The sequence below is a fragment of the Chinchilla lanigera genome, unplaced genomic scaffold (genome assembly GCF_000276665.1).
Source record: "Chinchilla lanigera isolate Chin_1 unplaced genomic scaffold, ChiLan1.0 scaffold00013, whole genome shotgun sequence".
Classification (NCBI taxonomy): Eukaryota; Metazoa; Chordata; class Mammalia; order Rodentia; family Chinchillidae; genus Chinchilla; species Chinchilla lanigera.
In genome coordinates, this window is record NW_004955414.1 from 26298378 (window position 1) to 26326260 (window position 27883).

A 27883-nucleotide genomic window follows, 5' to 3' on the forward strand; every position below is an offset into this window, starting at 1 on the left:
GCTTCCTGCCTGTGGCCTGCCCAGTAAGGAAGGGCGGTCTCTCTCCTGAAAGTCCACACTCACTCTCCACCCGCCGAGGGTGCAGTCCCATCCAAGGCCAAGACCATGGAGCACCAAGCTAGGACATCTGCACGGCATCTCCAGGCCTTCCGGGGTTAGAGACAGCACAAAGAAGCCCTGTATAGGATTGCTAGGTAATTCTTCTTAACATCTTGCCTTATGTGTGCAGTTATTATAAGAATTACCAACTATGGATATATTGTCATCTACTAAAGTCTTTACTTTAGTCAGATTTCATTATTTTTTATCCTAATATCCATTTTCCATCCCAAGATCTTATACAAACTGTATTGCATTTTATTTTACCCACCTACATTTAAATTTCAAATTTTTTTTTCTTTTTTTTTTTGGTTTTTCTCCGGTACCGGGAACCGAACTCACGACCTTGCGCTTGCCAGGTAGGCGCTTTTTGCCGCTGAGCTAAATCCCCAGCCCCTTAAATTTCAAATTTTAAAAAACCCTCATAATTATCTCAGTGCAAGTAAGTCCCAAACATTACATGGGGTATGCTGCTCTAAAAGATCGTGTGTGGTTCATCTGGAGTACAAATTTCATGGGGCATCTTGCATTTTTGTTTGCTAAATCTAGGAGCCCTCACCCTAGGCCATCACTTGCCACTCCGGAGAACGTTCACCTGTCGTGAGCAGAAGCAGTAGGGATTGGGGCTCCAAAGCCTGCGGTCTCAAGCCCTCCTGGTGATGACTGCTGAGACCTGCGCAGTCCCCATCCCTGGGACTTGGGCATAGGTCAGTCAACATCGCTGTGGCAGGCTTTCTCCACTGAGCCTGTCCCACCAGGCTTCCCTCCCGGCTCCGTCCTCTGGCATGTACTCCTGGGTTGTCTCTCCTCCCAAGTGTTAAGGGAGACCGCTGGTGGAGGTGCAGGCATGCTACCCATTACCCTCATTGATAATGGTAATTTATAGTGAGGAAACAAAGAGGGACTGCCTTGCACACTAGCTAGACTTTCTTTCAGGTGTCCACACCTGTCCATCTGCTGGTATAGCCTCCTGCTGGCAAACGCACATGGTAGGAGCCACTAGACTTGAAGTCTAGGGAGGAGAAAAAACTTACCAAACTCTTTAGCACTGCTTTGCCAACTTCAGCATGCTTTAGAATTCCCAATGTGAAGCTCCTTGGATTCCTCTTCCAGAAATTCTAATTCCATGGGTCTGAAGTGGGACCCAGGCATCTGCATTTGAATTAAAATCTTCAAGTGATTCTTACACAGCTGGTCTTACAAGGGCCGCACTTTGGGCAACATTGCTCCACAGGTAATCTCATGAATCCAGTAGCAGTGACTACAGGGGTACCTGGGGCCAGAGGTTGAAATAAAACCAAGGCATGGGAGTGAGTGTGCACGCATGTGAATGTGTACAAAACCGTACATTAAACTACTATGCTAGATGGTTTACATAAAGGGATGCATGTATCTTGCAAGTGTCTGTGAGGTAGAATTATTATATCTTTCCTTCAAAAAGGAAACCAAAGCTCAAAGAAGTAGAATAACTTGCCCAATGTTCCACAGACATGAGTGTTAGGACTGAAATGTAAATCTAGCGGTTTGGTCTAAAACTCTTTCCTCTTTAATATACAGCCGCCCCTTCAGCAACAGTTTCTAAAAGTTGGGTTCTAGGATGCATTTTGTGGGTCTCTAAGCTCACCGAAATTGTACACAAAACATTGTGTAATCTGTGTTCTTGGTTAAAGGCCCGTAGCTTCTTTTTTTTTTGGTACTGGCAATTGAACTCGCGACCTCTTGCTTGCCAGGCAGGCGCTGTGCCACTGAGCTAAATCCCCAGCAGGCCCATAGCTTTTAACCCAACTCACAAAAGGGTCACCAAATAACCTTTTAAACGCATTGCATTTATACAAGCATCTTATAAAACACATGACTGGTGGGCATATAAATGGAATAAGCTCTATAGAGGACAATTTAGCACTATCAAGATTGTAAGTCTCATACTCTTTGACCCAATTCTACTTCTAGGAATTTATTCTGGAAACACACTCCCACATTTGGGACATGACAGATGAATGTAATTATTCATTGCAGTGTTGTTTATAAAAGCAAGAGTATTAGAAACAACGTAACTGTCCACTAATTGGGGGTCATAAAAGAAGATAGGGTGCAGCCACAACAAAAGAAAAGGAAGTTCTTGATGTGCTGATGTAAAAAGCCACCAAGATTCATTATCTCAGAGCAAGATAAATAATAGCATCTAGCAAATGGTACCAATCAATGCACGAGTGTCTGAGTTACTTTTCTCATTGCTGGGGAAAAATACCTGATGCCCTAAATTAAGGAAGGAAAGGTTTTTTTAGCTCGTAGTTTGTGGAGGTTTCAGTTCATCAGCTGGGTCTGAGGCAGGGTGGCACATGGCACAGGGCCACAGTTCGTGGCAGTGGAAAATAGTAAAAGCAGCAAGAGCAAAAGGGGAAGAAAGGGAGGAGCAAACCTCTTTCCATCCCTGTATGCAGGCTACCCACCCTAGGGCGGTGTCACACTCACATTGCCAATCTCAGCACAAGACAATGAACCAGTCACAAACTCTGGATTGAGTCGCCTCCAGAAAGCCTGCCCCCCATGACCTCATAAGGCTTTGGAGGGACATCCACACACAAACCATAACATTGAGGATGCATATTTATACATATACAAGTATACTTATATCTATACATACACATTCACAAGTGCTTACACGTGTGTGCATAGACTGTCATTAAAATAAGCATAAAAATGAATACCATTAACACTGGTTACCGCGGCTGGGGATTTAGCTCAGCGGCAAAGCGTCTGCCTGGCAAGCGCAAGGTCGTGAGTTCGGTTCCCGGTACCGGAGAAAAACAAAAACAAACAAACAAACACTGGTTACCCAGAGGGAAGAGAACTAAGTGATTGGAGTAAAGTTCATCCACTGTATACCTTATTTATATATTAAAAGTCTTGGACCATAGGAATAACTCATGTATTTATATTCAATAATAGTAATAAAACAAAAACATCACTGTGAATGGGGTTTGCTTACATCGATTCATTTTCCAGCACTGGCTCCTCCAAATGTCAAGAGGGTTGGACAATCCTGACTAAAGGTTATTGGTGGGGTTTTTTTTTAGCCTTTTATTTTGGAATAATTACAGACACACAGGAAGTTGTAAAAATAGTACAGAGTTCCACAAACCCTTAAGCCAGTTCCCTCAATGGTGCTATCTTGTATTGTTACTATACAATATATGTCAAAACCAGGACATTGGCATTAGGTTGTTACTGTCAATTGGTCCATAAATCTTATTCTGAAAGGTACTTTTAAGATGCAATCTTCTCGTAGATCATTCATTTAAAAGGGTTTGTTGGATACCGTTAGTGAACCGGATGGGGCTGGCTGGTGGGATTTGGAAGGAATACCTCAGACCTGTTCTCGTCCTCTCATTGTGTGGAGCAGTGCGGGTGACCCCATTAGTCAAGTGGGAGCAGCATCATGGAGGCCTGAGATCCAGTGCACAACGATTGCTAACCACAGCTCTAAAAATGGCACTGTGTCCCTTGCTATCCTGGTCATGGAGCTTCACAGCTTGCCCAAAAGCTGACTTTTAATCCTTAAAAGAGCATGAGCAATTACTCTGGCTATATTTATCCTTGTTCCTGGAGCCACACAGGGATTTGGCCTCACTCTACCAAAACCTCCAGCTCATCACTCAGCCCTCAGGGATAATCATGTGTCCTCAGCATCAAAGCAGTGGGCCAGCAGAGGCACACTGGCACACAGCTCTGGCAGGCTCTTGATTGGCCATCTGACCGAGGGCCAAGGAAGAAGTTCTAAAATTCCAGGCAAAGAGCACATCCTGGGACTGAGACAAGCCAAGGGAGGAGAAGCAGCTTCTTGCCAGGAACACAGCCAACTCTGGGCTTGATTCCTGGGATGATGGCCTCACTGGGAGTTTTGCCTTCCCTGTCCCTTCTATACTTAGGGACTCTGTGACTTGCTCAACACTTAGTGGGGCCCTGAGTGAGTCTGAGCAAATGATAGGCTAAATCATCAGGAACAGCATCCAGGCGAAAACGCCAGGTGTCATTTACTTAACATGGTGTCAAGCTTCACATTGGCCACATCAAGCACTTGGTCTGATGCCCTCTGTGTCAAGTCCATGTGATGTGGGGTGTCTCACCCCCATGTCCTAGATGAGGAAACTAAGCTGGGAGAGCTCAAGGCGCTTGCCAATAGCTCACAGCTTGTAAATCCAGATCTTTGTAGAGACCCAGGGGGTTGAGTTTGAGGCAGCACACGGGGAGCCCAGGTTCTCCCTCTCCCTCTCCCTCTGTGATCCCATTAAAATGATAGCAAAAGACTCCTTAAAAAGAAATAAATCTTTACCCTCAAAGAGAATGGCAGGAGAGGGTGGGTGTGAACACTTCTGGAAACTGGAAAGAGGATGGAGGAGTGGAGGCCATGAAACAGGGACAGGGAGATGGCGCCCCAGGCAACACACAGAGAAGGGCTAGAGCCCAGAAGGGAACTCTGAGACTCCCAAGAGGCTCTAGATTCGAACAAACAGGTGTGACAAGGATGGAGTAAGATACGGAGCCAAACAGAGAAAGATGATTAACAGTTTATGGACAGGAAGAGCAGAAAAGGAATTAATCCAAGTTGCCTTTGTCCTAGATTTATACTAGACATGAAGCCTAAAGTGAAAAAGATCTACAGATACTGGGTAGATTTCTTGTTCATAGACATATGGATTTGAAAATACTTTCTGTACATTCAGGGATGGTGCAAATTTGAAAATATATTGTGGATAAGAAAAGCCAAATTTTTCATTGTCAAATATGAAAAGGAGGGAAAATATAATAAACCATGCAATGTTGTGTTGCATTATAGGTATTGGAGTAAATGAGATAAATAGCTACATTAGATGGATAGATGAATAAATAGGTGATAGATAAATAGATGATAGATAGATGTATGGCTACGTATATATAAATATGTGCAGATGCTCTTTGGCTTACAATGGAGTTACATCCCAGTAAACCACTGTGAGTTGAAAATATTAACAGAAAATTCATTTAATGCAGCTAACTTATAGAACAATATAGCTTAGCCTAGGCTATTGTGAGTGCTCGGAACACTTACATTAACATAGACTGGAACAAATCATCAAATACACCATTCTATAGTAAAATCTGGACTGCCTGACATAACTTCTTGAATATCTGTAACCAAAAACACTGATAACATAGTACATTGTATACACTGCTTATCCTTGTGTGTGTGTGTGTGTGTGTGTGTGTGTGTGTGTCTGAGTGGAAGCTGCTGCTTGCTAAGGCTGCCCAATATCACGAGAGAGTATTATACTGCATATTGACAGCCTGAGAAAAGATCAAAATATAAAATTCAAATATGATGTTAATGAAAGCATGTTGCGTTCATATCATTGGTTGTAAAGTCAAAAACGGTTTAGCTGAACCATCATAAGTCAGGTACTATCTGTGTATGCACTCATATATATACATATGCGTATGCGTCCATAAATATACATCCGTTTTCCAGCTCTCGCCATTGACAGGACTAAAAAATAATGATTCCTCATAGCAATGAGGTCACTTTGTGTCAGATTTTGGCTTTAAAATGTTCCAGTAAAAGTAAACTGGAGTTTTTGGAGAAATGGGTGATTCCAGGGCCAAGACAGGAAAAGTAGAAGATAAACATGGAACACCTTATTATGCTGCAAAGTAAGCATTATGAAGATGGGAGGAAAGGACACAGGGCCACTTGAAGGGGCTCCTGTTGGCCAAATCTGAGATAACATAGGCACCAAAATAATTAATTAGCAAATGGTTACAATCCATTGACTAAGAATAGTCCATGATGATATACAAAAAAGGAGAAGAGAAAACTCTGTTTTACAGTAGAATGTAACCTTTATTAAATGTAGAAGAATGATATAATTAGAAAATCACTATTATGGTTTAGACCTACCATGTCCCCAAGAGTCTCACGTGTTTGCAAGGTGACTAGATTATGAGCCTGCTATACTCATTCATCCATTGATGAGTTCAGTAGTTGAGTGTGCTGTTAGGAGGAGGGGCCTGGTTGGAGGTGAGTCATGGGAGGCGTGGCCTGGAGGGGTGTATTCTTTTGCCCAGCTCCTCCCTTCTCTCTCTGCTTCCTGGCCATGATACAGTCAATAGTTTACCTCTGCCATGTCCTTCTACCATGCCATTTCTGCCTTGGCACTAACCAACCATGGACTGAAACAGTGAACCAAAATAAATTGCTCCTTTAAGTTGCTGGTGTTGGATATTTTCATCCCAGGGACAAGAAGGTGACTCATACAATCGTATTTTAACAGTCATCATATTAATCACTGATTTGGACAAAAAGAAGCACCACCAAATGCCAACATTCCTGATTGAAAATTTAAGAAACAACTGAATAGTTACATAGCCTCAAACTTTATTTTTTCCACATTATATAAATTAATAGTAAAAAGGGAAAACAAGGTATTTACATAGAGAAATCTGGCAGATACCATCATAGCTAAGTAAATAAGATTAACATTACAGTAATGGCAGAAATGGACATAACATACCTCCTAATAGGATGAAATGAGAACACAGTATATCTCCTATGATATTTCTGCCAAAGATGGATAACTTGGATTCTAATCATGAGAACAAATCCCAATCCAACAAAACAACTATCTATATTCTTCAAAAATATCAATGTCATTATTTTACTCCACATAAATGGAGGCCAAATAAACATGATGAATGAATGAAATAATGACCTGAGATTTTCTTTTGCTCTGAAGGATAATACTGGGACAATTGGCAAAATCTAAATAAGGTCTGTAGACAGTGCCAGTGAAAAAGACAGACAAATAGATATACCGACAGGACGAAGTATCAGAGTGACAATATATCAGTATGTGAGGATCTGGTGGAGACTGTACAGGAAGTATTTGTAGTATTCTTGGAATTCAGCTATAAAAGAAATCATAGGAAAGAAAAGGAAATTGGAGTTCATGAGGCAAATTTTAGTGTCGTCAGTTGTTTAAAGACAAAATATCAGTCTTCCTTTTCCTCTTGAGCCAGACGCTGCAGAAGACCCAAGGAAGAAGTAGCAGAACACTAGGAAGTTTGGCTTCCTAGAGGAGTTAGTGTTTGAGACAGTTAGACAGGTCAAGGTTTCAAAAAGCATAGAGTGGCTCAGGAAGGGAGTCCTAGAGAGGAATGTGGTGCTGGCCTCAGCGTGACAAAGCATGCAGAAACGCAGTGGCAGGGGTTCTCTCCTGGGGCTGGTGAATAGGTCAGATTATAAGGGATCCTTGGACCACAAGTTAAAGTTTTGTATTCATTTCCATGTGAGCTAGGAGCCTAGGAAGTTCCTCAGCAGAGAAAGTATTTGATGACAGCTGGGCTTTGGGAGAGTGCTCTAGGTCAAGGGGACCAGAGAAGAGATTACTACAAAATGCCTTGCAAAGACAGTAGAGTTTAGCACCAGACAGATACCAAGGAACTGTGGGAAAGTAGATTAACCTCTCCGGTGTCAGTTTTCTTTTCTTCAAAAGGAAGAACCCTGAGAATTTCCTTCAAACCAGTTAACAATTGTTATGACCCGGATACTGGCCAGCTAGAATGGTGCCAGGGGCTGTCCTGCTAGAGCTGGATCTTTGAGGGTCCCCTGCAGTACAAGCATCAACACTTCAGTTGCCAAATCCTGGGGAGATCCAAGGTATTCTGGGAAAAATGCCAGGGCAACTGGGATGGTGAGGAAGCAGTCGGGGATTTCAGGGAAGCAGCTATTTACTGTCTGGCAGGGAAGTACCTCAAGAGTTAACCAACACATGACTCTTGGTCTGGGTCCTCCTAAACTCTCCATAAGGGTATAGCTCCCAAGAGAGTAGATGAAGTCAGGGATGACCAGATGGAGCAACCGGGTGTAGGGAGAGCCACTCACTGGGATGAGAGAGCCCAGAGAGAGGGAGTGGGAGCACAGAAGCTGTGGACTCAAGCGTTCCATTTCAGACAGTGGAGCTGACACAGCTAGTTGAACATATGAAGCTCTGCAGAGAAGTGCTAACAGCATGATGAGGTGTGCGGATGAGAGAACCAGGAAAACATGTGGCTGGACTGGACTGCCTGTAGGGGATGAGAAGAGGAGGTTAGAGGACGTCAAAGTTTTGGTCTCTAGACAAGTAGAGAGAATATCAATGCCTAAGGAAATCAAGAGGAGTGCCTGAGTTAAGGAAGAGAGGAGTCCAACCTGAAGTACGATGGGGGGCCCAGATGGTGGTTAGAGGTGCGTTATTGAGGTGCACTTGCTTTTGAGGACTTCACAGCAAGGTAGCAGAGGAAGAAAAGTCCCCAAACAAGTGGCAGGTGTCTGTTACCCAGCAGATGGTTAGAAATGTAGGGATGCTAGCATTCGTTTAAGAAGCATTGCTCTTTAGGGCAGCTTTAAGCGAGAGACCTTTGCAAGCTGATTAGGGTGAGAATGTGAGGGAAAAAGAGAGTGAAGGGAAGAACCGAGGCACAGAGCTGTATTCTTCTAGCATATATGCCCGCAGTGAGGTTTAGTGGACAAGACTGCTCGTGGGTGTGAGGGCTTGAATGGGGATCCCAGTGGCCCCAGATACTACTAACTCACTCAAAGAACTGAGGAAAATTCCTATCTCAGCCTAACTGTACCCCACTCACAGGCCATGAGAATGCTGGAGCTCATCAAAGGGAAACTTGATAACAGACACCTGCCAGTGGGTGTTGGGACTTTTCCTCCCCTACTACCTCATTGTGAAGTCCTCAAAAATAGGTGCAACTCAGTAATAAGCAGCGCACCTCAGCAATAGGCAATGCACCTCAATAATAGGCAGTGAACCTCAGTAATAGGCAATGCACCTCAATAATAGGCAGTGAACCTCAGTAATAGGCAATGCACCTCAATAATAGAAATGATGGAATGGCAGCAGTGATGCATCCTTTATTATGTGTCAGGCACTGTGCTAAACCCCTCATATGGATAATCTTGTTTAATCCCCGCTGAAGCCCCATGTGGTAAGCATGTCATTACCGTCAACATTGTCTCATTCTAAAGATAAGAAACTAAAGCTTGGGGGTGTTAAGTGACTCAACCAATGTTTCTAGCTGTCAAAATGCAAGCTTAAATTTTAATTCAAGCAAATTCCAGAATGAGCATGTAAAACCAATATCCCACACTGCCTCCTTCTGCCATTGCCCCAGTACCCAGTTTAGTGCCTAATACATGCAAGGCACTCCAAAAATGTCTGCTGTATTAAACTGGGAAGAATGAGCTGGTTATGGTCATGCAGGGAGGAGTTCTAGGGATGGCTGAGGGAGGAGCAATGAGTCCAGGGAGGACAAGCTGAACGTGAAGGATCCTAAAGAACATCAAACATCAAGGGGACTGGGAATTCAGAGTAGCCCGGGAATCCAGAATGTAACTCACACTCTGGCTAAGTAAGACAAGAGCCCCGGGTGCCCAGTATCAGTGGCTGAGTGAACAGAGCCAGCGAACCCTTGCCTGCTGGGTTCTTCTTGGTTCCAAGCCCAGGCCTGGCCATGTGAGGGTGAAAAGAGCCATCACCTCTGTCGCCCTGGGCACTCCCGCCTGGCCTGCCCCTGGGAAGATGGGAAAAGCTGGAGAAGCTCTGAGGAAAGAGGGGCTTCTAGGACCTGGGATACTCAGGAAGGGGCCCATGGGGGAGGTGCAGCTTCAGCTGGACCCCAGTGCCAGTGGGACGGGGAGTGGAGGGAGGAGGAAGGTGCTGCAGGTGCGGCCTGCTGGGAGAGCCAACCATGCTGGGTCTAATGGCCAAAATGGAGGACCACAGGGCAGGCTTCTTGGAGTTAAAAAGAGCAGAAACCAACTCTGGCTCAAGAGAAAAGGGGGTTTGTGCCAAGAACAAGTGAACCCCCACAGAACCCAAGGACAGGACAGGAAATGCACACAGACCCCAAGGGAGCAGAGAGCTGTCGGGAACCAAGGTCCCTATTCTCTGTCTCCCAGACCATGAGATCTCCCCACCCTGTTCTGTTGGTGCCTCTGCTTCCTCTAATTCCTTCCCTCCTCCTCCTTCTTCTCTTCCTCTTCCTCTTCCTTCCCCTTTCCTCTCCTTCCTCTTCCTCCTCCTCCTCCTTCTTCTCTTCTTCTTCCTCCTCCTTTCCCTTTCCTCTCCTTCCTCTCCCCCCTCCTCCTCTTCCTCCCCTTTGTCCTGTTCCCTTTACTCTTGCTTATTCTGCACACTCATCTTGCTCCGGCCCAGCACAGCCTGCAGCCCTTCCCTCTCCTTCCCTCAGCCACCTGAAGAACATTTCTTGTTTCAGATTCTCAGAAAACCCTGACCTGTCTATTCCTCTGTTGAACAAAGTCTTATATAATTAGCTACCCTGGGGTAGGTATTGGTGTCCGATCACAGAGTCACAGCTGGGGCCTTGTAATAAATAGAGTGGTTCATTTCAGGGGCTGTGGGTGAGACAGGCCATCACAGACTTCACAGAGAAGGTGTGAGGAAAGGACCTCACATGTACCAAACACCTGCCATGAGCCTGGTACCATGCAAGTGACCTGCATTGCGTATCTGAAGGCCAGTGGGATAGGTTTTATCATTCGTATTTTACAAGTGAGGAAACTGAGGTTAAGAGAAGTCATTGAGATAGAATTTAAATTGAAGCTTATCCAACTAGTAAGTCATCACTTTTCCCATGGACCCACTCTGCCTGGGAATTGGGGTTGTTACAGCAAGTGGGAACATCGGACTTAATCTAAGTAGGCTGAGGAAGTGAGACAGTCTCACAGGTTGGAGGGACGCGCTGTGGCACATCTTCTGAACATTTCTACAATCCCATAAGTCTGAGAATCCAATGAAAGCTCTGGATCCCCTCCCCACACTTGCCCATACAATTTGGCATGTACTTTCAGAGGATATATAGCTCACCCACTGGTCCCTCTGAAAAGTCTTCCCTCTACAGCATTCGAGATGATTGATCACTTGTCCCCTACTTGAATTCCCCAAGGGAGAGAGAAGGCTCATTACTTCATAGGGTGGTCCATTCCAGCAATAAAAGTCCTGTCCCGTTCCCTCCTTCAGTCCTCCCTATGGAGAAATGTAAGACCGCTATCTCCCTTATCTGCTGGCAGTGCTTCAGATATCTGCAGGCGTGACTATAGTACACCCACAGCCTCAGCCAAGGTCAAGATCCTGCTGTTTGTTTAAACCCTTGTCCAATGCGTCTCTCTCCACTGAACACTACACACTTAGCCAAAGTCCCTCTCACAGTGCAATTCCCAGAATAGCTTAGGGACAGCTAGTGTCTTCCAATGGCAGGGTCTTTATTCAGGAGATTCTGATTTCTTATGATGAGAGCATAAGACCTCTTTGATTGCGTTGGCTCTTAAAACAGCCATATCATTATTTGGCTCATAGAAAACCCATGGTCCACTGAGACCCTGAGATCTTTATCACAGATGCTGAGTTATCTCCACTTTGTCCCGCAGTAAACTATCCTGAGTAACACTCTAGTCTCACCCTGTTCCTCCAACACAGGGTGTCTATACCGGTGCCATGCCACAACAAGTTATTTATCTCACCAGTCAAGCTGTTCTGAGATTCTCCCTTCTGTCTTCACATAATTTTCCTGTTGGGTGGAAAAAGGAAAGAGATGTGAAGCAGAAGAAGATTCTTGAGGTTTTCAAGTTGACATTCCTCCCGTAGATGAATGCTAACAAAAGCTGGATTTCACTAATCCCGAAAGGATGCACTGGCCTTGCCGGTTCACTGCCTGCACCACGAGGGCTCCTTCGCTGGCCCAGAGTGTGCTTTTTCTTTTTAAAAAGGCTTTGAAGTTGCAAAGAGCACATATTACTTCTTAAGAGAAAACGCTAAAGACGTTTTGTAAGCAGCTTTGTTCAAGTTAAGGCTAAGTAAATTAAATAGAGGAGGTGTTTTTCATAGGATAAAAGTAAAAAAAGAAGGCGGGGTGAGGGCAGCATGCATTTGTTCCTCCTTATCTCCCTGATGTGTAAGCACTGAATTGCGCCAGGGCTTAATCCTCGGATTTGGATTCTTTTCTATGTACACTGACTCCCGAGACTATCTTATCCAATCTCATAGTTTTAAACCTAACCTCACCGCTGAAGACTCTCAAATGCTTATGCCCAGCCTGGACTTCTCTCCCAGATTCCACAGTCATATACCCAACTGCCACTCAGGCCCTCCTCTTAGGTGTTTCGTGGACATCTCCAACTTTACCCAGCCAATGTCCCAATACCCGCTCTTTGCACAGTCTCCTCTGCTCCAGGAATTGCAAGTCCATCCTTCAGGTTGTCTGAGCATAAGACAAGCACACTTCGTGAGGCTCCCTTGTTTCCCACACACCCCTCAGAGACCCATCAGAAGATTCTGTTGGTTCTACCTTCAACATACATCCAGAATCTGACCAGTTCTTATCATCTCACTAGCACAACCCTGGTCTAGGCCACCATCAGTTCTTGGAGTGTCATCAATGACATCACCTCTTAACTACCCTCTGTCCCCACAAAGCAGGAAGAGTGATTCTTCTCAAACATGTTAGATCATGTCACTGTTCCACTTTAACCTTCCAGTGGCTTCTACGCACTCACTGTGAAAAGCCAGCATCTTTTCCAAGGCCTAAGAGACCCTACATGACCAGATCCTGGTCTCAGTCTCAGTGGCCTCACTGTTCCTCCAAATTCACTCCCAACTCTGTACCTTTGAGCTTACTATTCAATGCCTGGAAAACACTTTCCCAGTTGTCATCTTCTGGGCCACTCCCTCTATGTCGTTGGGTATCTTTTAAATGCTACCTTATTCAAAGATATCTTCTAGGACCACCCCATCTAAAGCATCATCCTCTCCCTTGTGAATTTCCATACGGTCTTTTCTTCTTTTCTAGCACTTATCACTATCGAATGATACATATTTGATTGTCTGTTGTCTATAGTCCGCCTCAGGCAGGAACTTTGTTTTGTGAGGTGTTACACCCTTGGTGCCTGCACAAGGGTGAACACCCAGTAAATATTTGTCTGACTGAATGAGTTTATTCAGTGCCTACTAAATGCTGTTATAATTCACATTGTACAAATGAGTTGGCTGAGGTTCAGAGATGTGATGGATGCTGAAAGCCAGATTTGAACACAGATCTCAGGACGACAACCATGTAGAAACATGTAGAAAGTTGGAAAGGGAGATGGGGTGAGAAGAAGAGGCAAAAGGACAGCAAACCACCAAGCGTCAAAGACTTACAGGATAACCCACATCAGTTATTCTCAAAACATCTTCCCCAAAGTGGATGGTCTGTATCTTCCAGCTAAGAGAATGAAGCTTAGAAAAATAAAATACTTTATCAAGCTGACACACCTGTACAGGGCAGAATACCCCAAGTCCCACGTTTCTACCCAGTTGCTGAAGCAGAATTCAGTCCTGTTTTTAAAAGTGGCACTGGGTATAGTGGTGCACGCCTGTAATCTCAGCACTTGGGAGGCTGAGGCAGGAGGATTGTTTTGAGTTTGAGACCAGCCTGGGCTACAAAATGAGATCAAGGCCAGCCTGAACTGCATAGCAAGACCCTGTCTCAAAAAGACTAAATAAGTAAATAAAATAACACTGGGAAACCATTTAAAATATTTAAAAAATAAATAAAAGTGGCTTGGTCAACTCAGTGTAATTTAAAGCCAAGTCCATAAAAAGAGATTTTTAACAAAATCAAGTAGAGGATAGAAGAAAGACAAGGATATCACTTCTGCTCCTTGACAGTAGATTACCTGACTAATTTATCTCATATGTCCAGTAAATTCATCCAATTTATGCCTTGATTCTTCAGAAAGAAGATTTTCAGCCAGACGTTCTGGGGCCATATGAGGGTAACATCAGCCAGGGTTGTGTTTTCTCTCCTTCCTCTCTTCAGAATTCTGGACCCTGTATTGTCACTTATTTATTTTTCATTCATTATGGGTTCCATATTCTGCAGCCTCTCTGCTTCTCTTATTTCAACAATGACAAAACTTCGCACAAACAGATATAGCTGAACAAATCCTCCGAACGTGGGGAAATGTCTCTGCTTCAGAATTCACAAATGCCTCATCCAAACTGTTTGTTTTTATAACTTTGAACGTTCCCATTTAAAATGTGCTAGACAACATCCTGAGCCTTCCTTTGTGATCTGTCTTCATTCTTCTGAAATAAAAGCAAATGACATCTTAAAGCATCTAAGCTTCTTTTTAGATTCTCCCAAAGCTGGTACTGAGAGGTACCAGGGACCCCCGCTTTCTCGGGTGGGAATGGCACCTGTCCTGTTTTTCTGAGTGTCGAAAGCATGCTGGGATGGCAAAACTGCAGAGAGCAGGAAGGGCCTGACGATGTGTTATCCGTTCCCGGTGCACAGGCTTCCGCGGCCATCATGGCTGTGCGCGTGAGCTGCCGTACCAGGCCCGGAGGTCAGCTACCTGTGCTTTGGACATGGATATGGGGTGTGAGGGTGGGGATTCTGCTGAGCTTAACAACAGTGTGAACCAGACAAGTATAAAAAAGATAGAGTTTGCTATTATGCAGGAGACGGCTACACGACAAGCGGTGAAGAAGTAAAATTCACCAGAATACAGAGTTCGACTTTATGCCAACTTGTGGCTGAGCTTCAAAATCATCAGGAAGCACAGAAAAAATAGCATAGGATCTCAGGGACACTGCCGAAGGGACATCCTGGAAAGGAAAGAGTGGAGTCCTGAAGGTCAGTGGAGGAGACTGGGAAGGAAGGGTTTTACTCTTCCAGAAGTCTGAAGACCCAGCACAGCCCTCAGGGAGCATGAGACAAGCTGTAGCAAATGGCCTTTGGCCAAAGCCACGATTTAATACCACAGCTCAAAATTAATCAGTGCATTCCATAAATACGTGTTTTTCTCTTTTTCCTCCTAAAGAGTCTTCTTGTGACTTGCTTTCTTTCCACCCAATCTCTTCATAGCTACCAGAAACTCACTTCTAAAATGTCCCTCATGCTTCAGCCCTCTGGCAGAGGTTACCACATGCCAGTGACCAAAAAGACTCAGCCTCTTATTTCCCCTTTCATGGCTGTGTCTTCTTCAGAGGCGCGCCCTCCATCTCTGCAAAGTCAGGAGGTTTCTCCAAAGGGCAAAGGACTCCCTACTCCCCATCTCCACTCCTAAAAGCTAAAATTTCCAGCTGCCCAGTTCCTGCTGCAAAGGTCAAGACTACTGGGGAGTGCCCTTGGTTTTGTGCCTCTCCCTCACCTTCCCAGCTTGAGCACATCTCTGGCTGTACCTCCTCATGCATCAGGAGCTTCCAGCTCAGCTCAGAGAGAATGTAAGCAGAGCAGTGCAGCCAGTGTGTACTGTAACGCTAACCTGACTTGTTCACCAGGGCAAGGCCCCATTGCTAGAAGCAAATCTACTCAGTGAAGCACAACTCAGGGACTTTAACCCACTCCTGCCAGCTTGAACCACTGGTGGTACATGCATGACTACTAGTCCCATTGGGAAGCTTGCACCACACAATGGGACTGTCACATGCCACCTGATGGTACAGTCACGTGTGTACCACTGGTTCAGAGCCACGTGGAAACAAGACATGAATGATGGCCTTGTTGTGAATGTGTTAAAACAGAGAATACTCCACGTCCCAAAATCTTTCCTTTACAGGTCCAGCCCACCCAAGGTCTTAAGCAGCCCAGCACTTGGTATTTGGAAAGTTTGCAGTGACCACTTCATCTGAACAAGCGGCATCCTCAAGTTCAGTTAAATGAAGACTGATGGGTGAGAGATTTTTTTTCTGAGTTGTAACTGCACTTAAAGGGAAAATCTCCTGATGATCTAAAATTCATATTACATTTACTTTTGCATTCAGCAAATCTCTGCAAGCAAAATTAAAACTTCATGAAATCAGAATGGTCACCACCCCCGAAAACTGATCTGTCAAGGCAGGGTAGGATCTGGATATCTTCTTGGGAAGTAATGAGTGTGTCTCAGCCTGTGGTCACCTTTGATGCATACTTTAAGTACACAGAGCCAGATTCTACTTCAGAGTGCAGGGGGGTGGGGTGGGGTGGGCGGAGCAAAGCATGAATTCCATCCTTTCTAACAAGCTTTCTTAAATAGTTGCACTGAAATTTGAGAATCACTGTCCTAACTAGCGAGAGGCAAAGAAAATTTTAAAATAAATAAAGATTCCAATGAGTTCATGTGAAATGGAAGTTTTGGAGTCCTTCGAAAGCTTGTTATTTTTCTTTAAAAATATCCCATGCTAGTAGTTGCAAAAGATTGCTAGCATTTTCTAAACAAGGAAACAAAGATAAGAACAATAATTCTTCAGAACACAAGAATAACTTATTCCAGGAAGGCGACGCCTTGCCCTTGGTACAGAGGTGAGAGGAGACTGCAGGGACAGAGACATTCAGGCTTGGCAGGTGCCCTCTCTCCTGTGAGAGCAGACTGGAGCTAAGGGAGGACTACAGCCAGTCGTCTGATTGGGCATGTGGCTGGGCGTCAGGTGTCCCAAGGGAAACCCCAGTTTTGTTGGGGTGTCTATCTTCCTCCATAGTCATATGCTACAGATACTCACACTCTCATCAGCAAGGGACAGTTCCTGCTTAATTTGTGCTAGTCACAGATCCTAGTCTCTTCCTGGCCAGTGAACAGGAGTGTCTGCTGGAGGCTTCTGGGAAATATCTCCTCCTTACAAAGGAAGGGGTATGGGAAAGGACTGTCCCTTCTTGCTCTGCACATGGTATGGTCCAACTGGATCTGCAGCAGCCATATTGCTACCAGTTTGAGACTGGGTCTGGAGCAGAACTAAGAGATAGGGCCAGGGCCCTGAATTTTGGAGCCAATCTGTCCCTGGGCTTCTAATTTTGTGAGATAACAACTGTCTCTTTATTTAGCCCACTTTGAATTAGGTTGTTTTGCATCCAAAGCATCCTAATGGCTATAGAGGACTACTTAAAACTCCCAGCCTTGTCTGATAAATAGGAAATCAGAGAAAGAAATTTTTAGAATTATAAAAGCTGACAGTAGTTTCTTCTAGGAAGAGGATGGCTTTGCAGGAGGAAAAATACTCTTAGAACTATTCAGGAAGGAAGTGGGCTTCAGAGCTCTGGGTGTCATCTGGAAAAAGAAGTGTCAGATGGGGGACTCCTCTGGACCATAAAGGAGGAAGGTGACCCTAGGTTAATCTAGAGGAAGACCTAATAGGAACAGGACAGGAAGCCAGTAAGGTAACTCGACTGTGCATGGGGGACTCCTCTTTCTCTGCCAGGTTCACAAATGCTTGCTCTGAGTGGATGTCTTTTGGCCTCCAGTGACGAGATGGATTACACACACAGGCTGACATGGGGCCTTTGAGTCAGAAAATGGTTTACACACACACGAGAGCCCACAGGAAGCAGTACATGAGAATTGATGGTGGACTTGGGCAGTGCTTGAGCCTCCCTGGACTGTGGCATTTAGAGTTGAAAACAATCTTTTCCAGAGCTCAACTATTAAAGAGGCCCCAGCTGACAAATGGGTTACAGGGGTAAACTTGTCACTCTTTGAGCGGAGGTCCAAAAACTTGAGCAAGACCTCTCCAGACTGCAGTCATCAACAGAAGTATAAAAATCCCAGAGACAATGAAGGAGAAAAAAAAAGGGGGAATCTGATCCAGTGTCCAGCATTTGATGAGTGGAGTATCCCTAACAGGTGGAGTAGCTGGAGCTACTAAACAGGAATAGGGGCACAGAGTCAGCCTGAAGGAGCCAGGAAGCATGGGAGAGTGTGGACCTGGCTGCCCCTGGCTCTGGAAGGAGCACCTGGTCATTGTCCTCCCATCCAGGGCTGCCTAGTGGGAAGCGCAGCATCTGCTGCCTTTTGTTCCTGGGATGTAACAAGGGGTCTGCTGAGGCCGTCAGACCCTGCCCACCATTCCAGATTCCTGCTGTTTCACAGAAAAACCAACAGAACTCTTAGAAATGACCCAAGAAACCTCTTCAGAGATGACGCAGAGCCCCCAAAGGGCACAAGAGCAGCTGGGACTTTCCTGTATTTCCTAAAACTGAGGCTAAGGCTATGGAAAATATGGGATACTTTGGGGAAGCAGCTCTGACCTCAGAGATCAGGCTGAAGGATGAGATTCATGATTCTTGGACTTAGTACCTGAGGAAGGGCAAACCTAGAAGGTACAAGCTAGTCAGGGCACTTGCTGGTCTGATCAAGAGCCCTGAGCGTGAGCAGAATGGAGAAAAAGCTGGAAGAAATGTACTACTAGGTAGATCCCACAACAGAACTTGCAGCTCCAGGTTCCTGGCCCCGGGCCCCAGCTCTTGCTGACTTGGGCTTCCTCGTTCTCCTGCTCACCAGCGGAGCTCCCTCACCATTCCTGGAGACCCATCTAGTGAGGGGCATGAACAATGTCACTTACCGCTTGGCCACTGCTTATGCCAGGCAGAATTCTCTGTGTGGCCTGCCACTGGGTCACACCTTCTAGGACTTGTTCAGCTAGGAAGGTTCAATCCTGGTGCCCAGGGCCCCTACTCTTCCTGTTCTAAGTAGGGGCATCCATCCGCCTGTGAACCCGACTGCCCAGCTCCTTTCTCTCCTGGACTCTTACAGCAACCTAGCTTGGCTTCCCTGGCTCCTGCCTCCATCACACTAATGCCTTTATTGCACAGAAAGCTACCTGATCAATCTTCTAAAGGCACCACTCTGACCAGCTTGTCAGTATAGTCTACCCTCCTTTAATGCCAACCTCATGGCTTACCAAATAACACCAAAATCCCTCAGAAAGACATCCAAGATTTCAAACAATCCAGACACAACCTTCTAACTTCACCTCCAAACTTTTCCCCACATGAATCCCGCTGCCATCCCATGCTCCAACCACTGCTAAATACCTGCTTGTCCACATTGCACTGCATGTTCCAACCTTTTATCTTTGCTCAGTCTGTTCTTTTCATTCCTTCTTCTCTGTACTCACTGAAATTCCATCCATTTGTCGAGAAAATATCAACTCTTCCGTGAAGTCTTTTGGATGCCTTAGTTGGAAGTAACCACTCTTTTCTCTCTGTCTCTTAGTATTTGCTTTCGTGTAACTTAATCATCCTTGTCACCCTGCCTACACTTCAGTGAATTTTCTGTCTTTTTTTTAGCCTCACTTGAATATAATTCTTTGAAATCAGGATCACATATTACTATTCATCTATAATTGCTACCATGATGTGGATAGTCAGTAAATATTGGCTGAATTTGTAATAGCTAGAAGATCAAATTAGAAAGACTATTCCACGGGGTTCACAGAAGAGAGAGCCTGACCTTGTGTCCTCCACAAAATCAGACATCCTCAAGGATGAAGCCGAGGGGGAAGTAGCAGCATTCCCAGGCCTGGTCACCTCCGAGTGTTCACTACTGATTCTCAGCTGTCCCCAGCCTCACATCTGGGGTTCCCAGGAATTTTTACAATGTCCAGAGAGAGAGAGAGCCTTGACCCGGTGAGAGCCGGAAATGACAAGTGTCCAAACTACAGGTCACCTGGGTGCCGAGATGCTGAGGCAATGAAGCCATAACATCTCAGACTCTTAATCTTCCCACTCTCAGCTCACTGTGAGAGTGGAGTCCCCCTGAACATGGCTCCTCTTGAAGCGAGGGTCAGGGAGGGTCAACCATGACATTAGGCTCCAACCAGCAGTGTCAAGATGGATTGGGTGTCAGAAGTCTTAGAAGTCATGGATGACTTCTGTTTTGCCCTGCACACAACCCAGTGTCCCTTGACTTTTTACTTTTCTAATCTCTGTGGTGTGGCATACAGAAGGGCTAGGTGTCAGCTGCTGGCTGCTGCTTCTATTCATATTTCCTTAAGAACTGTATTCCCTATAAAACAGGGAGGGTGGCAGAGGGCCCCCTGAGAGCCACCTTCCCCTACCCTACTTAGGGAAAGAATTCCCAGTGTTGTTGAATTTCCATGGGGCATGAAGCTTCCTCTGGGTGACTTGGTATTGCGGTTTGGATTTGGAAGGTGATTGGATTACAGAGGTGCTATAGCTGCCTTGCTGTCAGGAGGTAGGCTCTGGTCAAAAGAGCCAGCTCACTGTGAGTGTGATCTGGAAAGGCATATTTTCCTCCCTGCCTCCTCCCTTGTCCTTGCCTCTTGGAGCCATGATGCAAGCAACTGTCCTCTGCACCATGGCATTTCTGCATTTGAGCCAGCTAACATTGGACTGAAGCATCTGAAACCGTGAGCCAACATAAACCTGTTTTCCTTTAAGGTGCAGGTGTCAGGTATTTGGTCTCAGCGATGAGAAAGACACTTGAGCTGGAGGCAGATGAGAAGGAAGGAGCTAGAGAAAGAATCTGGCCCAGACCCCAGGTGTGCGACAGACACCTGGCTCAGGCAAGGCCTGCGGATGCTTGGGAGCCACCGTCACCATTGTTGCCACGTTAGAGGGAAAAAAGAAATCTTCTGGGTATTTGGCTCCTGCGCATGATCCTGGACCCTATGGCGTCACCCACAGACCTGCCACTACCAGTTATAACTGAAGTCCCAGCCAGCTCCAGCAAGAATAGTGCAGTTCACTAATGATGTCGAATGGCCACCACTTAATTCCACTGAAATCTCATTGGTAAGCAGGGCTTTATCAAAACTTCTGACAAATACTGATAACTGACTAGTGTGGGTTGCTTTGTGTCATCTCAAAATTCATATATGAAAGTCCTAACCTCCAGAACCCAGAATGTGACCTTATTTGGAAGCAGGGTTGTTGCAGATGTAATTAGTTAAAATGAGATCATTAGCATGGGCTCTAATCCAAGATGGCTATTATTAAAAAGGAGACTTGCACACAGATACCCACATACAGAAAGCACCTCATAAAGAGACACAGGGAAAAGGTGCCACCTACAAACCAAGGAGGGAGGGAGGTCTGGAGCAGATCCTTTCCTCGCAGCCTCAGAAGTACTCAGTCCTGGGATGCCTGGATTTCAAACTTTCAGCCTCCAGAATGAGAAAACAACAGAGACCTGTTGTTTAAGGGCACCTTGGTCACCTCACTCTGTTCTAGCAACCTTCAAGTAATCATAGATTCAACAATTCTCACTCTAGATCATATTTATTTCATTTATCCTAACAACAGCTCAATGAGTTAGGTCCTGCTATTTATCCTTCTTGTGCAGTGAGGACTCCAAGGCTCCGAAAGGCTAAGAATCTTGCCCAAGGTTGTAAGTTGCTGCACCATTATTTGAGCTACACTGCTCGATTCCAGAGTCCTTTCTTTGCTCCGTCTATTGCTGCCTGAGCAGGAGAGATGTTCTGATGAACGATGCTTCCCTGAGCGCTGGGCTCAAACGAGCTGTGCCTGACTGTCGCACTGTTCATGCGGACACACTCAACGCGCTGCTGTCAACACAAACAGGCTTACTGCTCTTGCTGCAGTGACAGCTCCCAGATGGCCCCGCAGCTCTGCAGTGGCCAACAGGCCTGTAAGGAATCGCAGTAGAATCCAGGCTGGCAGGAGGAGTCAGGAAAGAGGGCCAGGATTCACTGACCTGTAAGCAGGGTCACTTCTGCAGAGTGAGTGGCTCTGGACACCAAGGGAAGCCCATGGGGGTTCAGAGTAACCAGAAAATGGGTGAGCAATTGTGCTGAATGGTGCCCAGGGAGGAGTCAGGTTAAACAGGGAGGCATAAATGCAGGCTCTCACACCCACAGAGACCAGGGAAGCTGCAATTCAAGGACAGAGTCAGCCTGAGGCTGGCCCAAAGCTGGGGTGGGGAGAGGAGCCCCTCACAAAGACGCTGCACCAAGGTCAGAAATCGTCTCAGGGGCTGATTCCTTGGAGTCTGAGTTTGGTAGGAACAAAGCATAAAGGAGAAGATGGTTTTGTGTAACTACCAGAGAAAAAACTCCCTTTACACAAATGAGGCAAAGGGGGCAAATCTTATGCAAAGGGACGGGCCACACTGCAGACATATCGTCCACACCTTTCTATTTGGGGTTCCTCATTAAAGTCCAGTGATAACAGCTCTTGGGGAAAATGTGCCCCCTTCATTTATCTGCCCATGCCAGGCCCTTACATACCAACAGGCCCAGCAGACGTGCCTCAGCCAGTTCCTGAGGGATTCCACGCATTATCTATCAGCTTCCACCATTTCTTTCCCCAAGTTTCTGGGGTCTCAGATATGGGCTTACTGACTAAGTCATGGGGCAGTGACAGGCTTCAGGAAGCTGGTGGCAGGGACTTGCTTCCCGTCTTAGCTGTGTTCACCCATCTTCCCAATATAGCTTAATGTTTCCAAATATGCACATCTACCTTGCTTGGGACATGAGTAAGCATTTTAAGTGTCAGTTGTATATTCTAATGAATACCATTGCAAACAATTCCAGAAGAGGCAAAATTTCCAAATCCCATGTTAAGTTGGCCCTACAGTAGGAAGGACAAATATACTTCATCCAATTTCCAAATCTGATTAACTGGTAAAGGCTGCCTAGAGCTGTACGGGGAAGGATCCTGAGGAAGTAATGTCCCTTGATCAATACAGACATTTGCCAAAAGCCTGGCTACGGAGAGCAGGGCACAAAGACCACACATTTGCAACTGTAAGCCTCTGGCTTTCTTCCTGTCCACATGCCCTGAGCCCTGTTTTGTTGGTACCATGGTGCTGGGCCAAGGTATCAACCTCTTTAGCACCAGAATGAAGCGTGGAGACCGGCACATAACAAGTACCCACATTTCTGCGTTGATCAGACTTTGGGAAAATCACCTCACTTCTCGGATTCTACAGATGTATGCCATAAACTAGTGTTTCTCTCCAATGTCCCACATGGGGAGATGTTGGAAGGAGCAGCATAAATCTTGAAGTCCTTTGGGATAACAACCTAACAAGCAGTGTCTTAAGAGCTGTGGAGATATCCCCACCCTCCCACCCAATCATAGCATCTCTGTGATGTTATTCTAAGGACACACTTCAAAAGATGAGAACTGCGTTCCTTCCTGAATGGAGTAAACTTGCTGTGGACGCCAGGGCCTGGGGAGGGGTCACTTGGCAGAGTACTCACAGTCTGTGCTGTCAGCAGCCTCTCACTTCCCCTGTTCCCTCTCCACTCCAGATGGCCCCGGAGATCCCTGGCTTCCTCCCTCTGCTTCCTCAGATAATCCAGCTCTCCACAACTCCTTCTGCAATGCTGTCCCTCCCTGATTCCCGGATTCTCAGCTGCACAAAGAGCTCTGCGTTCCTCCCTGCCTGCTCCTCAGAAGGTGGCAAAAATGGCTATTCCAGGTGCAACATTTTTCTTCACCTATACTGTGGAATATCAGACAGCGGTTAGGACAAGAGCAAGTTACATCTGTGCACACTGAATGAAAAAGAATGTCCATGATTTATCATGAAAGTTTTAAGGACACAGTTTTTTCTTTTTGGTACTGGGAATCAAACTCAAGGCCTTGCGCTTGCCAGGCAAGTGCTTGTGTCGCTGAGCTATGTCTCTGGCCATTATCATAAAAGTTTTAAAACTCTCAACCATGAGGCAGGGCAGTACAGCAAGCACCATCCCCATAGATCCACGAGGTCTGGTGGGCTTTGGGCCAGACAGGCAGCCATGGTTGAGTCCTGTAGCAAGGAGAAGGGATTGTGAAGGAGAATGGTTATATTTTACTCTATATAACTGTGTTATTTGAATTGTTTTAACAGTAAAAGTATATTAATTGTGCAATTAAAAAAGAGATGCAGAATTGCAGCTGGAGGAAGTCGACCAAGGAATGCCAAATTCCCAGCTTCCCGAAGAGGTAAAGCTTAACCCTGTGCTGGTTTGCTGGTCGCCAGCCGCTTGCTCACTCCACCCAAGTGGAGGTTCAACGCTCTTGCATTCAACACTGGGGCATCACGAGGGGGTGGCCGCCTTCTCCTCGCTGGATGCTGTGGCCTTTTCAAACCCCTGCCTGCTCCCTAGTGGTTCCTTCTTCAGCCTGAGCCATGCCAGACACTCCGCATTCACCAGAATCACAGCTCCTCCTCTCAAGCGGAGAGGGAGGGGACGCCGAGCGGCTGCTGTCCTTCTGCACCGTCCTCGGGCTTCGCCAAACCACAGCCGGTGACTCTGAATGAAAACAGGGAAGTCCTAGCCTCTGTTCTACCCTGTGGTCCTCACTCCCTTCCCTGCTGCCCAGCATGCCTCAACCCATCGAAAGCAACAAGGACATGTCAGCTGTGGCTTCAACCACTGGCGCACAGCCAAAGAAGCAAGAGCTGCGAACATCCTCCCTCATCAGACAAGAATTTCCCTCCTGCAGGAGGAAAAGTCCTGGCATTGTCACTGGGCAGCGCTGGTCCTTGTCCACAGTAGGTATAAATCATATCATGGACTACCTGAGAGTATTACACAGCGCCAATATATTCCAACCTCCTCTAATGTGCCTTTCTGCTCTGCAGAAGCTGATAAAAGAAAACCATATTATCCAGACTCTTCCCGACAGGCGACACTCTAGACAGGATTAGGTTCGGCCAGTAACATGCAGTAAAGCATGACACAGAGGACAGAGGGCGCAGCTTCCGCCCCCTTGATGTTTCTGCAAGCAGCTCTGCTGCAGAAGTGCTTGCTTTTTCTGCAGCCAGTAGCTGTGGTCCCTGGGCTCAGACGCTGGCATTCGGTGTCCAGAGAAAGGCTGGACATCTTTTGTGGTTACACTGTGGAGAGGTGGCATAGTTCTCTGGCAGCAGCTGTGCAAATTGACAGGTGGTTTCCTGGGAGTAGAAAGTGTTCTGGCCTTTGAGAACTCCATCTGGACTCAAGTCGGGGGACTCAGAGCCTATGGACAGATTTCCTCCATGTCCACTCCTCCTGGCCACCCCAAAATCTTAAGCGGGTGGGGCTCAGCTCCGTGAGCACGCACAGGTGGTCTGACTTTGGAAGTGCTGGGGTTTTAGAGCTTCAGCTGCAACTGAGAGTTAAACAGTTCCATTTCTACAACTCCTCCAAATTAAAGCCACAAAATGCCAAAAAAGATAATTCCAGCCCACTGTACTCTTTCATGCATCTCCCCACTAACCCCATCCACGCACTCACCTGCAGTGCTGTCAACCAACCAAATGGAGGGTCATTGGTTAACTGAAGAGATAAATACAGGGGTTTGAGAAAGTTCACAGGCTCGGTGGTTTGCTTTATGATATTTGTAATTTCTGGGCCAAGCTGTACAGGTTAGAACGAGAAGTGGAGACACAGATTAAGAATGGGGTTTTTATTGCTCTTGCCTTACATCTTTAAGGCATCAATGTCACATGCCAGCTGCCAGGGGGCTCTCTCCGGCACACATACTCCTTCCTGGACACTCTTCAGAACCCACTCTCCCCACATTCTCCTGATAAATATTTACAGTTTAAGAGACGGCAGGCTGGACAGCACGCAACAGCCGGGGATCCCACCCATGGCGGTTTTCGCTCGGTGTCAGCCTGGCTTGTAAACGTCTCCGGGTGTAGGGCAGGGTGTCCTGGGGAAGAAGCCATAAACATATCCTGCCTGGCTGAGGCCCTAATGAACAGAATCTTAAACCCAGATACCAAGCCTGTGTTTGCAATATGGCCCGTGAGTTTTATTTAGCTCTCTGAGGGACTCAAGCTCAATAGAAGACTAGCATGAGGATAGGATAGATTTGACTTTTGAAAGATGACTCTTTTCTTTTTTGCACGTAAGTAGAGAAACAGTGTCCAGATAGTCCCCTCCCTGAAAAGATCCCCTCCTGCAGCTTCCAGAGATTTTCTAGGCCCTAGACTCCTTTGAGGATATGCTTAAAGTTCTGGGTACTCTCCCAAGACAAATGCACAAAATAACACTTGTATGGGAAACATTCGAGACGGAAGGATGAATTGGAGACAGGACTCTGCCTTCCAGGAATTGATAGGCTTGCAGAGCAGGTAAACAACACACATGTAAGTAGAGATGGGAAGATGACCAGCACTTGAAGCTTTGGGGAGCTTGAATATTTGCAGAGTTTAGGGAGACAGTGATCAAGTTATAAGGTAAGAGCTAAGCAGAGCACAAAGGAACCAGTCCTAAATGCCTTCTTTCATACTCTAGGTGTCTGCTGAAGGTCTATGCTCCTTGATACCCAAGTTAGATGGCCCTTGACTTTCTGAATCCCATGGGCCGAGAAATCAAACACCCTCTCCAGTATTTCTGCTGGTTCCTCGGGAGGATGCACAGTTCTTTGTCTCTTCTAGCTCTCTGAACTCTGGCTTCCTCTCACACCATGGCTGTCACTTTACTGTTTTCCTGAACATAAAATTTAGTCATTCCTTTGGATTCAATGATTTTTTTAGAAAAGATGGATCGCACCAAGCATTTACCCAGGCTTTGTGGAAAATATAGGGTGGACAGTGGGGGTCCTGGAAATAATAGTACAATATAGCACCTGACTTTCTGCCATTCACTCAGTCTTTCTGCCTTCTCTCTTTTTTCTCTTTTTCAGGAGCAACTCAGACAGTTCCTGAAGTCTTGGGGTGATCTGACACCTAGGCCTAGGGTAAGAATGGGGTTGGGGTACTGGCAGGGGATACCCTCTCTCTAAGCACTTAGCAGCACATCCTTCCAAAACACACACACAGTGATTCTTCTAAGAGGAATCCAGCAATAAAATTCTCCATCCTACTTGGGTTGGTTAGTTGAAAAGAAAAAAATATCCACTCTGGCTAGATGCAATGAGAGTGGATTTATGACAGGGTATTAAGTGTCTTACAGAACCACAAGGAGGGATTTAGAAAAGAGTTTAGGTTGAGTTTTTGGCAAGGCTCCCCAAAGGAGACCTGGGCCACCAAAGGAGTTGCAGGCTGCCTCTGACTAGGAAGCTGCTTGCTCTAGGACCAAGACTAATTCTGCCCCCAGCCCCCCAGCAAAACAGATGACCCCAATCACTCCACATCCACTAGGCTAGTGACAGGAGTCCAGGTTGTCTGCCTCTGCTCCCAAAGAAAACTCAGTCCCTTTACTGCAAGGCCAGCACAAAGAGTTAGAGTAGCTGATGATCTTTGCTAACAATGGTCCAGATCTCCCACAGTGCATCTGAATCTCCTCTGGAGTCCCAGACACACGGAAGTCTGGGAAATGTAGTTTTTAACTTTCCAGCCTTTATGGTTCGGACAGTGCAGTAGGTTGAACAAGAGTCTACTGTGGCTGTGTAAACCATACCATTTCATTTTGAACGGGAGAATGAAGGTAAGAGCTAGAGAGAGGGAGCTTACTTTTATCAGTCACCTACTAAATATTAGGTAATTTATCACTATTACTTATTTAACTCCCATTACACATGTCAAGTAGGTATTATGGCCATATTAAAGGTGTGAGAACTGAGGCTTACAGCAGCCATTTTATTTGCTCCAAGTCACATCAGGATGGATGGATCCTTGGACAAGAGGGAGAACCCTCACTCCAACCTCCCAGAGAAGTTGAGGACACATCAAACGTTCCTCAGAGCCTGCACTTCGAGGTCCTCTCTGCACAAGCTCCTCCTCTTTTGACCCTGATCATCTCAGGAACCACCCCATCTGCTGGCTTCTGCGTGGGTGTCCTCTGCAGGGCTGACATGTTCGCTGCCACCCTTCTGGAGGCACACAGCCTGCTTCTCAGAGGACCTCCTTCAGGGAGCCTCGTATTGCTTCCTCCAACATCACCAGCTCTGGAACATGAGTGTACAACATGAATCCAAGCCCGACCTCAGCCTCTGGATAGTTACCCTGGCGACCTCATCATTGTCCCTTGTTTATCGGCCATGGGAGTGTTGACTTTACTCTTTCAAGTGGTAGCTTTGGGTCTGAAGTCTGTTTGGTTGT

The 27883-nt window shown here is 46.1% G+C and overlaps 1 protein-coding gene across 1 annotated transcript; it reads left to right on the top strand.

The window, feature by feature from the left end:
- Positions 1-72: 72 nt before the first annotated feature.
- LOC106148005 lies at positions 73-27883 on the top strand. The gene is made up of 7 exons (XM_013511767.1): positions 73-194; positions 15746-15859; positions 23175-23344; positions 23756-23850; positions 24232-24403; positions 26527-26580; positions 27436-27883. The coding sequence occupies exons 4-7, from the start codon at positions 23789-23791 to the stop codon at positions 27751-27753; spliced, it is 606 nt and encodes a 201-aa protein (XP_013367221.1). The 5' UTR covers positions 73-194; positions 15746-15859; positions 23175-23344; positions 23756-23788; the 3' UTR covers positions 27754-27883.

What these genes read in the sequence shown, in the direction of transcription:
- LOC106148005 (XM_013511767.1), top strand. Translation starts at nt 23,789, where the DNA reads ATGCAGAATTGCAGCTGGAGGAAGTCGACCAAGGAATGCCAAATTCCC. An exon ending in AGCGCTGGTCCTTGTCCACA is followed by an intron (nt 24,404 to 26,526) that starts GTAGGTATAAAT and finishes TCTCTTTTTCAG; the next exon opens with GAGCAACTCAGACAGTTCCT. An exon ending in ATCTGACACCTAGGCCTAGG is followed by an intron (nt 26,581 to 27,435) that starts GTAAGAATGGGG and finishes ATTTGCTCCAAG; the next exon opens with TCACATCAGGATGGATGGAT.